This window comes from Panicum virgatum, chromosome 3N (assembly GCF_016808335.1).
Source record: "Panicum virgatum strain AP13 chromosome 3N, P.virgatum_v5, whole genome shotgun sequence".
Classification (NCBI taxonomy): domain Eukaryota; kingdom Viridiplantae; phylum Streptophyta; class Magnoliopsida; order Poales; family Poaceae; genus Panicum; species Panicum virgatum.
In genome coordinates, this window is record NC_053147.1 from 27,948,726 (window position 1) to 27,960,312 (window position 11,587).

The 11,587-nt window shown below is 52.4% G+C and overlaps 2 protein-coding genes across 2 annotated transcripts; both read left to right on the forward strand.

Annotated features, from left to right (window-relative positions):
• Window positions 1–1,194: 1,194 nt before the first annotated feature.
• On the forward strand, window positions 1,195–4,907 carry LOC120665496. The gene is made up of 2 exons (XM_039945075.1): window positions 1,195–1,387; window positions 2,781–4,907. The coding sequence occupies exon 2, from the start codon at window positions 2,809–2,811 to the stop codon at window positions 4,663–4,665; it is 1,857 nt and encodes a 618-aa protein (XP_039801009.1). The 5' UTR covers window positions 1,195–1,387; window positions 2,781–2,808; the 3' UTR covers window positions 4,666–4,907.
• Window positions 4,908–6,700: 1,793 nt separating this feature from the next.
• LOC120667717 (translation initiation factor IF-2-like) lies at window positions 6,701–11,191 on the forward strand. Its single transcript, XM_039947736.1, has 3 exons — window positions 6,701–6,783; window positions 8,489–9,133; window positions 11,066–11,191. The coding sequence occupies exons 1-3, from the start codon at window positions 6,701–6,703 to the stop codon at window positions 11,070–11,072; spliced, it is 735 nt and encodes a 244-aa protein (XP_039803670.1). The 3' UTR covers window positions 11,073–11,191.
• Window positions 11,192–11,587: the final 396 nt, after the last annotated feature.

Genomic DNA, 11,587 nt, shown 5'->3' on the forward strand with positions numbered 1-11,587 from the left:
CCATCGTTTTAGCAGGCTTGACCGCTTGGCCCAACATTCCCAGTCTCACTCCCCCCATCCCCCAACCAAATTCTGAAGTCAGGCCTGCAAAATGTAATGGAACTCGAAGCAATTCCAAGAGGCTTTGTAAATTGTTATCTAAATTTACAGAATCTAACCTCTTTGTAAAATATAACTCTTTCAAAAATGATGGACTATCCAAGACACTTGTATATCTTGACTCTATGCTCAAACCTCCCAATCTTCATTTTTTTTCTCCCAACACCAATCAATCTCCTCCACCGTTCCACTGCCGCCCCCATTCATCCATCGCCTCCTGCCATACCGTGAGGCGGCCCAAAGGGCAGAGGCTCAACGTAGAGCCTCTGGTGCACAGACCTCCGTGGTGACAATGGTGCAGCGGCACCCACGCGTTGATGAGTCCAGTCATGCCTGTCACGCCTCACGGTACATGTGTTGATGAGTCCAACGTTGATGAGTCCTCCGCTCGCCACGCCTGCGACGCCTCCTTCCCGTGTTGCTGTTGCGCTGTCGGCCGTCGCGATCGGCGAGTACACCTCCGCCGCGGCCATGGCCTCCAGTGACGAGCTGGGAGGAAGAGGACGGACGGAAGAGGGAGCTGAAGCAGAGACAATCGGAGGAGGTGGTGGTGGTCAGTCTCCACGCGCACCCATCGTCTATGGCGGGAGGGCACCGCAGTGGCGGCGGCAGAGCGCGGTGGAGGTGCAGCGTCCAGGGCGGGGGAGGCGGCGATGGGAAGAGCAGGACGAGCAGGACGAGAAGGCCGCGTGCAGGGAAAGGAGAGGCGCGGGTGCAGGGAAAGGAGGCGCGGGCACAAGAGGGATGCAATACCGAGCGAGCAGTGTTAGGAAAAAAATGCCGAGCAGCGAGCGCCCCAGGATAATTAGCTGGATATACCTATTGGATGCGTTTTTGGCATTCTTTTTTTTTTTACAGTAGGAATTTTATTTTTAGCTAAGGGAAGAAAAATACCCCCTGTGCCGTGTCGTGAGGATCTCGCGCGGGCGCGGTGGCGCCCCCACCCGATCCACGCCTGCGCACGAACGCGCCGTCCCTCCCACCCCCCGCCCCACCCACACGCGGAACGACCAGCGCGGCGTCGCCAGAGGCCAACCCGCAGCCCACCCGATCGCTCGTCGGTTGCGCCTGCTGCTCTGCTCTGCCTTGCCTTGCCTCGCCTCGGCCCCACCTCGCCTCGCTCGCCCGCTGTCTCGCTTCGTCTCCATTTCCTCCCCACCCCACCGCACCCTCGTCAACCAACCAAACCCTAGAAGGCTCTCGCTCGCCCCCCGTCCCCAATTCCTCGCCGCCCCCCCGATCCCCGCCGCCCGCAGGCCAAAACCCTACGCCTCTCCCTCGCCGCCGGGTAAGCTCCTCGTCTCCCCCGCCCCTTCCCGCCTCCCTGTTTCTCCCTCCCCCCCTCTCTTTCTCTGATCCCTCGCTGGTTCGATTCGGTTCGGGCGTGGCGTCCGGTGCCGCCCGCCGTTTGATCCGCCGCAGCGCGGGAATGCCACCGCTCGCCGGAGCGTGGGCGGGCGCCGCGTGCCCCGTGATTTCGACGCGGGACGGGTCCGACTGGTGCCCAGGGGATCGCGCGATTCCGTGGTGGGTGACGACAGTGGCGGGCGGCCCCACGCGTTCATGGGCATGGAGCAGCTCTGCACGTGGAGAATTTCTGGTGAATTCGGTGCGGGCGAGGTGGTTGCTTGGCTGGATTGCAGGGCGATTGGGCTGTAGGGTTTCCTGAGAAGAGGAATTTTGCTTTGCTACCCTCTGGCTGATGATTAGGCCTTACAATTCAAAGGACGATGAATGCAAGCACTGTTTTTCTGGAGGCTAATAGATGCCGAACGCTCATGCAGCCAAAATTCTGGTTATGGTTACTTGCTAGATTCCTGTTTTGATTCGATAATCCGACAAAAAAGGGGAACGTAAGCGAATATACTCGGAGCCAATCCTATGAGTCGGAGTTCTCAGATTCTGCAACGCTTTATTGCCTTGTCGTTATTAGCGCAAGGTTGTTTTCTGTTGCTTGATTATTGGACATGGGAGGTCGAAGCAAGTATGCTTTTCTTTTTGAGATGAAAAGCAACTGAAATTGAACATCAGTAGTCAATGGAGGTTTCATCCGAATGGAAGTGGAGCCGAAACGTGTCTGATATTGAGTTGCTTTTTGGCGTGGGAGCTTTGGGCTAGTTGTCGCGTAGTGAGCAAGACGGCATTCATGTATTATCAGGTCATCAGACCTCTTTATTGCTATTAGGCTAGTTGCAATAGATAACGTTGCATCGTTGTTGTTTCCTTAATGTAACGGCTGTTTCAGTTGGCGTTGCTGTTTGACATTCTTATATTTGATTAGACGTACACGTTTTGATACTTCTCAATTGCTGTTAATTTTTACATGGAGATATTGATGTTTCCTTAATGTAACGGCTGTTTGAGTTGGCGTTGCTGTTTGACATTCTTATATTTGGTCAGACATACACGTTTCGATACTTCTCAATTGCTGTTAATTTTTACATGGAGATATTGATGTTTCCTTAATGTAACGGCTGTTTGAGTTGGCGTTGCTGTTTGACATTCTTATATTTGGTCAGACATACACGTTTCAATACTTCTCAATTGCTGTTAATTTTTTACATGGATATATTGATATTGTTTATTTGTTATGGTTGAACTTTCCTCATTTGCCAAGAGGAAGATCAGTACTGTACATATATTTTCTTAGAGTGCTAATTTTGCTTCAAATTTGATTGCAGGTAAAAGCAGTGTATTTACTTGTCTAAAATGCCGTCTGCATCCAAGTCCAAGTCGAAAGACAGATCAGCTGCAAAAGCTACAAAAGAGCAACCTAAGGTTGCTGTAAAGCCAATGGGGAATGGTACGCTTGCAAGTTCTTACAACAACCTCTCTGGAAAGTTCCATGTTCTGGAACCATCAGCGTCTTTGTTGGGTAGCCAAGGTATTGATAAATTCAGGAATACAGATGAAATAGATGAGCATTCTCGTAGCTCCCATGGTACAGGGGACTTCGATTGTGCCTCCAACAATGGAAGTTGTTCTGGTGAGTCAGAAGATCCAAAAGAGAGAGCTACCAGTACTGCGTCTCGAGTGGACTCTGTTCCAGGATGTGATATTGATAAACGTGAGAAGATCAGACAGAAGAATGAGAAGAAGCATCAACGGCAGAAGGAGAGGCGTGCCCAGGAATTACATGAGCGTTGCAAGGGATACCTTATGTCTAGAAAGTTGGAGGCACTCGCGCAGAAGCTTGTCGTGATGGGTTTCTCAGCAGATCAAGCAACGATGGCCCTTATACAGAATGAGGGTTGCGTTGAGGAGTCTGTTACCTGGCTCTGCAACTTTGATGGCAGTGAGGAAACGAAGCAACAACTTGCAGCTGATCAACAGTCTGGGGTCAACTTGAAGATTGATATAGCTGACGAGCTTGCAAAAATTGTGAGTTTGGAGGCAAAATATAAGTGTACAAAACAAGAGGTTGAAAGGGCAGTTGTTTCCTGTGAGGGAGATCTAGAAAAGGCTGAGGAGGTCTTGAAGACACATAAGCAAGAATCGACTGCAGCACCATCAAAGCCTGAAGGTTCTGGCGATTCAAGTGGCTTGCCTAACAAGCAGCAGGTCGTACTTGCGCAGAACCCTGCAAGGCCTCAAACAAATGGATTTTCTTCAGTAGGAGTTCAGCAAATGAGGAGAGAGGAGAAGGACTTAAACTATAAGCTTCTGATGAATGGTAGTGGTCCAAAGGAACCTGCAATTAAAGGCTTTCAGCCACTGGCTGCACCAATTAAGCTAGAGATGGGCCGCCAACAACTTGTACAACCTGAGAAGAGGCGTCTTAGTGCCAACTCAGTTCCATCAGCTCCTTATGTGGCATCATCTCCTTTGCCTGTTGCAGTGCCGCAACTGAAGTCAGACATGCGGCTTGTGGCAGGAGGCAATGAGGTGAAAAGTGTGATGCCCAATGGAAGCTTGCGAGAGTCAGTAGTTGTAATGCAGCGCCCTCAATCTGCAGGTTCCAAGCAGAGCCTACCATCCACCAGCCATAGTATATTTGCACCAGAGCCATCTTCAAGGGAGTGGTACTTAAATGGTGCATCAGGTGTTGAGATGATGTTGAATGATGGCTTGGGGCATGGACTAAGGAATATGAGTTTGGACAATGTTAGTTCTGCCAGGCCGTTTGGACATGCAAACCATCAACAAAGTTTCGTTTCCAATCCTATAGAGCTGGCTGCCAATGGTTGGGGTGGCACCTGGAGTTCTGGAGGTACATCATCCTCCCGTTCTGTGGCGTCATCACTCGGGCCATTTAGAGGGTGGAACTCATCTGAATCCTCCTCTACATTGTCTCATTCTGATTGGAGAACCAATGGGCTAGCACCTTATGACTACACCTCAGTAGACTGGAGCGTCGACACAACGTTGTTGAATCCAGCAGCAAAGAGCGAGCGGCTATCGGACACATGGTCAACCATGTTCATGGGTGGCAGATCCGGAAGGGCAGCTGGGAACCTCAGTGGTGCAGGCATCGCTGGGTTGCATGACAGTAACCATCCAATGGATCCTGCTCCATCACCTCGTCCATATGAGTGGCCTTCTTTCTGCAGGGGAGGATCTTCCTAGTTCCCCCTACCCTGTAGGTAAGAGGCCATTGAATAAAAAATGTAAAAGTTGTCATTTGTTTCTTTTCTTGTTTTGGTCCTCAGTTGCAGTTGGTTGAAAAAGCTTTACTCTGTGTATCGGAACCGTGCTTGTGTATCTTGACTGTTGGCCGAGATAAGTCATCTTCCTGCGAAACCATTGTGCATGAAAAATTAAAGGGGAAAGTTGGATCTATCTTGGCTGCAATGCAGTTCCCTGTATTTTATATGTGTATAGTCACTTAGTGCTTCCATCACAGTTTGGCTCATTAGCCCATTACCATTCTTGATTCAAGCATGGCCTCTTACTGGGCTCATTCTAAAGAAGGCGCTATGTTTTCCTTTTTCTACTTGTGCGAAGGATTTTCTTTGAAACTAACATATGCAATTCTTCTGTTTTCCAGAAGGGTGGGGAGATGAGGTTCAAATAATATATCTAGATTTATGTTAGCTTTATGTAGCATAACCTGTGTTTCAGTCACGTGTCCTTTCCGAAATGCTATTTTATGCCCATGAGATCTAGACAGTTCCTTTGCTTTGTCATGTGGATATTTGAAGTTATTTGTTTGCATGAGCTTTTTTTTTAAAATCTTTTGGGTCTGTTAATTTTCTTGCACCTGTGATGTGAGAAACTTAAGCAGAGCTCACTAAATTAGTGGTAACCTCTTAATGTTTGAAACTATGGTGCTTAACATGGCATCCTCATTAGACTTAGTAGATCTGTGAAGACACCACAAACTTCTTATTCGTTGCTGAATTCTAGTATGACCCTCAGGAATTACTGGTGTAATTAGCAGACCCAACCATCCTTCTCATTGACCATGGTGTTATTAGTGCAACTAGTCCTTTTATAATTGAAATGGTGCCTTTTGATGTCTAAAGTAGATGTAGATTCATTGTCTTTTACTAGTCGAATCTGTCATCTTTGTGCATACCTGCTTGTCTTTCTGCAACAATACGGATGAATGGCGGTGCTGGTGCCCTTTTCTTTTGCTAGTGGAATTTGTCATCACTTTGCATGCCTGCTTGTCTTTCCGAATTATGCATGCACAACAATACGGAATGGTGCTGCTGCTCTTAAAGTGTCGATGGGATGAGCTTGAGGTACCTTATTCTTTCCTTATATGATTGTGTGGTGGGCCTTATGTTTTTGGTGTACCTTATGTTGTGATACATGATGCATGTCGTATTGTCGTGTCCTAGAAGCTATAAGCTTATGAGGGACTCTTATTCTTTCTTTCTTTCTTTCTTTTGCGCAAAAGGCAAATTTTGTTGCTAACCGGTAGGTTTCGTTCCAAGATTGTTGAATTATCACTTCGATTGGGTCTTGCCGCCTTTGCGAAATCTCTCTGCCCTGCACTTGATTGCAACTATAAAGCCTCAGTTTGTAATTTGTGTTGCTGTGATCTTTGTTTGATGCTCAAATATAACGTTGTAAGAATATGTTCCAGCCAATACCATAATCCCGCAGGGTTTTCGATACAGGGTCAGTGTTGATCTGTCGATGCCGGTGTGCGATCCCTGTTGTGTCGTGGGCATGCTAAAATTTCGTCAGTTGTCGCTGATGCTTCAGAAATCTGCCTGAGAAATGAGAATGCCTGAAATGTTGTGGCCAAGCATTCCGCCCGTTCAGCCAACCTGCCGCCGCGGCCGGAGACCACCGCCGCATTCCCTACACCTCCCCGGTCAAGTTGGCGGGCGCCGCGCCACTTGCCGCGCCGGGCAGGCGGGCGATTCGCTCGCTACTCGCCGAAGCGAATGCGATCCGCTCGGTGCTCGCTGCCCGGGAGCGGCGCATGTGCGCCGTGGTCAGGCGGAGTGCATCTGGCCAGACCATGCTCTTCAGTCTTCACAGAATCGCAGGGGCGGCGGGTTCGGCAGGCACGCACGCGCACGGGTGCCGGCGCGGCGGCGCGCGTCGTCCTTTCGCGTCGCCGTCCGGCGTGCATCGATTCGGAGTTAGAAGCAGGACGACGCGGTTGGTTGGGGCGCCAAATATTCTGACGCGGTGCATGTCGATGTCCCCGTTCAGGTTATTCGAGTTGGACCGCGTTGTTCGCCTGCTGCTCTCCGTTGCGGCCGGCAGGGTCAACCTGTCCACGTGAAGCGGGGAGGTTGTTCTCTCGCCATATCTTCTCACCGGGATTGTTGGGTCCGCCAGGGATCAAAGCCGGATACGATAGCTAATAGGCGCTTCCCCAGATCGGCACGAACAGAAAGCTCACGTTGAGGAATTGTTCAGGTGCACAGTTAGAACCCATTAGAATTTAGGACACAGATGTAGTAACAATAAGGTAAAGTTGTTGAGGATTCGAGAATGGTTGATGATCTCTCTCTCGGTTTGGGGGGGGGGGGGGGGGGGGGGGGGGGCGCAGAACACGAGGCACGCGACGCGCCCGGGACATATACCTTCTCGGCGATGTACTTTTCAAAGATCCGTTTTTTACAAGTGGACGGATGCACGGTCGTGTGTATCTGCGGCGCTGAGGTGAAAGCCTAGCTGCTTGCTACGAGCATTTTCAGGCGCGCGTGGGTGACCAAAAGCGGCACGTACACAACACACTCAACCTCCCGATTCTGGTGCTCGGTACGCCTGCCGATCGAGGGCACAGATGCTCCACTTAAAGTGAGAAAAAAAATCGAAAATGCTAAGATACAGACGTCCGGACGGGATTGAAAAATAGTTGATCTTCGATGTTACAACTATTATTTCCACATGTTTCATGGTTTCACGATGAATGTTGCATAAAATATGTTGTTTATGTTGCGGCCGAAATTTTCGTATCTCAAAGTCAAACGACTTAATTAGTTTTTTACGTATTTTTCAATGTTGCACCTATATATTTTGAATGTTGCAGTTGTTTTATTTCGATGTCGCAACAGAGTGTCTGATGGAAAAATTCTCATCGGACATCCGGACACTAGTAAACCCTAAAAAAGAAATTCAGAACCTAAAGATTGAGGAGACCCCCGAAATCCCAGAAATGATCTGTCGACAACACTTGGATCGAGCCAACGAGCCGTGCGCTCTAGCTAGCGCCTCGAACACTCGCTGCTCACGACAAGTCGTAAACATGCTACTCAACCTACCGCCTCATACCCACCCATTCAAATCGCCGTTGGATTGGATTTCCGAATCTTGGCTGTAATGTTATAAAGTCGAAAAATGTGAAATTCAAAAATTTTTGTGGCAGTGCTGTAATAATTTCATATAAGTAAGAATTCTTTCTCTCTAAAATTCCTAGTAATTAAAAACTTTGTTTGAATTAAGGAAAATATTTTGCTAGTGTGAGAAATATTTGGAGTTACCCGGATTTATTGCATCTACGTTGTTTAATTCGAATTCGTTTCGGGTTTATTTCATTGATTGAACTTGTGTGGTATTTAAATTGAAGTGAGCCCTTCAATTTAAATTCAAATACTAACACCTAACTCTCTAACCGGCCCAAAACGCAGCCTGCTAAACCCACCAGTCCGCTGGCCATTTTCGGCCTGCACTCGTCCGGCCCAAACCTCTTCACGCAGCCCACCCCGGCCTGCTGAACCTCCACGGCCCATCCCAGCACCACGCCACCCCCCTTTTTCCTTCCTTGAGCCGCTGACAGCAGGGGCCCGCCGGTCAGGCGCCCTATTCCCTTTTCCCCAACCTCCCGACGCCGCCTCTGCCTTCGCGAGCCGCGCCGACGCCCCGCGCCACTCTCCGCATCCGCTCCGCGACAACGAGGGGATCCGGCCGCGCCCACGTCACCCACGCGCCCCGCACCGTGCCCTTGACCCCTTTTGCCTGCGCGCAAGCCCAACCCTAGCCTCGCGCGGCTGGATTGCCGCCACGCGTCCCGAGCGCCCGCGCCGAGCCGCCCCAACCGTCCCTCGGCGTCCGCGACCCCTATAAGAGCCGCCGCAGCCGCCTCGCAAACCCTAGAAGCCCTCGGGCTCTTTTCTTTGTGCGCCGCCACCAAGGAAAGGGAGAGCCGAGAGGGGGAAGAGAAGAAGAAGCAGAGGAAGAACGGAGGGCCAAGGAGGAGAGAAGAGGAGGGAGGGCGCTGCGCTGCTACGGCCGGACCCGAGCCCGCCGCCGCTGCCGGCCTCGACGTCGCCTCCGTGCCGCGGTGGAGGAGCCGCTGCTCAGGAACGCCGCCCGAACCAGCAACACCGTGGCCGTGTCCAAGGAGAAGGACGCCGCCGGACCTGACGCCGAGCGCCACCAAGCCAGCGAGGAGTACCTGCTGCCGCAACTCGGCGCCGCCGCTGGGCACGAGGAGAACGACGCCGATGCCAAGCTGCCCACGGGACACCACCGGATCGAGCAGAAGCACGCCGCCGCCTGAGCTCGTCACCACGCCGCCGCCCCCGATCGACGACATCGACGTTCCAGCACAGCCTGCACAGCACCAACCCGACACGGCTCCGCCTCGCCTCTGCCTCACCCTGTTCTCCTTCGACTTGTGCCGGTAGGTGCTGCTGCGTCCCGTCCAACCCCTCTCCTTGCTGTCCGGTGTGAGCTTCGCGCCGCCGATGAACCATCCGTAGACAGCTATAGGTCTTTCCCCGTCCCAGTTTTACGTTTGCAGGGGTCCGACGCGCCGCCGCCACACCTTGCAAACCGCCGACGCCCTCTCGGCCGGCTGCCAGGCAAAAACCTTGGCCTTGCCTCGCCGCGCCGCTGCCTGACCTCGCCGTGGCCGCACCCGGCTCGTGCACATGCCTTGCTGTCCAAGGCCGGGCCTTTCTGCCCCCTTTGCACATGCACAACACGTTGTTGCCTCGCTTGGGCACGAACCCAACCACGCCGCAGCGTTCGCACAAGGAGAGCCCTTTCGGGCATTTCGTCGAGCACGCACGGTGCGCACGACCACACAACCTATAGGTGCACGTGACCTTGCCTTGCTGCAGCACCGTCACCTAGAACGGCCTAGAATGCCGCCCTAGCGCCTTTGCACGCACACCCGCCGCCTACGACGCGGCCGAGCGCCCGCGACTGCCCTTCGGCATTCTGCCGAACACCTTGCAAGCAGCCACAAACCTGTGCTCACGCGCACTCGACACGACGCAGCTGGCTGGTTTGCCGCGTCGCCGTCGCATTCCACCTCCGCCTTGTTTCCCTTGCCCTGTTCTGGCCCTGGCCTTGTGCCACTTCCGACCCGTCACGTCGCCATGGATCGGAATGCCCGCGTTCCGCTCGCGAACACGCTCTGGAGCCTCACCGAACACCAAGCGTGTTAACCCCGCTTGGCCCTTGTCTCGCCGCGCCGTGCCTCAGCTTTTCGAGTGTCAGTGTGTGCACGAACTTAGTTCACCACCGCACGTCCAAGCCGGTCCCCTAGCCGTGCCCTTCGGCCACGGTCGCGACGCCGCTGTTGCCTAACCTCGCCGCCGCCGCCGTGGCCACGCCATGCGTGCGTCGCGCACGAACGCGCGCGCTGGCGCTCGAGGCTAGGCCTTTGCCCTTCCTCGCCGCCAAGTCCCCGACCTCGCCTTGCGCATTCCCGAGCACGCCGTAGTGCTCCGCAGCCTGAAGCCTCGTCTCCACCTTGACCTGCCCGGGATCCGCTCCGCCCCCATCTCCACCCAGAGACCTCGCCACCGTCGCCGCCAGGATAACCTCGTCGCCACCGTCCTACTCTGCTCTGCCTCGGCACGGAGACCACACGGAGCTAAGCCACTCTAGATCGCACGAGCCGCAGCTGATCCCACCACCTCTGACACGTGGGACCGCCTTGTCAGCAAGAGAAGGAGACCGACCAGCGGGACCGGAGTTGTCGGCGAGATGAAGGAGAAGAAGAAAAATCAAAGAAGGAGAAAAGAACATGAAGACGGGCCACCATACCCCGCCGGCCCTGTCCGCCAAGCCGAGCTGAGTTTCCGGGCAGTTGAGCCGGCCCATTCACCTTGAGCCGTTATCTGAGCCGACCTAGTTCTCGAGCCAAAACGCCAAACCACATGGGCCCTACTAGTCAGTGACGTAGCATGTGGCTGACATGTGGGCCCAGCTGACCCCCTGGCCGTGGCCCCAATTGACATGTTGACCTAGTCAATGCTGATCAAGTCAACGCTGACGTCATCAACAGCCATGATGATGTCAGCATGTGGCTGACTTCCTTGCTGTCGTAAGCCTGACACGTGGCATGCCCAGAGGCTACCACGTGGCTAACTGTGTGTTTTCCTTTTTCTGATAATCATTTGGTAATTCCAGGAAATGCTTTAGTCTTAGAAAATTCTTAATAATTTAACCGGATCCCTGAAAATTATGAAACCAATTTCATAATTTTTATAAAATCATGATCTACCCGATAGAATAGGTTTTGTTGTGAGTTGGATCTTATTTGAGCAGTTTTGTGCATTCTTGCACTTTGGTCCTTATGTTTATACGTAATCACGACTAGGTCCTGATGAGAAGAAGTTGATCGACGTTCCGAGCAACCAGCGGATCCAGAAGGACTACCCCGACACCCGGAGGATCCAGAAGAACGTAGCGGACGACCAGAAGACGTCAGAGACCGAGGAAGGCTACGAAGACCTATTAGGTTCACGCCCATTAGAGATTGAATACCTATTAGGTATTGCTTGCTAGATACGCTCCCAAATTGAGTGTGATGAGATGAGCTTGCATAGCCATTTATTTTACCGTATTCCTTGATTCCCATACTTAGAAATGATTTGTTGTATGCTATTGCTACTATGAGTGAGATTTGGGGTATGGGAATATATGATAGGATAGTCCTTGCTTGCTGGAAGTTGCCTCCACAAATATGGGAGTTGGTGATTAGGTTACAGCGGAGGCGAGCGGACCCTTTTCTCTTATCTTCGGATCGAGAGCCGGGGATTGTGTGTTGGGCACGATCCTGTGAGCACCTGTGATGGGTGACGAGCACCTGTGGCGGGTGCTAGACTGTTCCGGTGGGAAC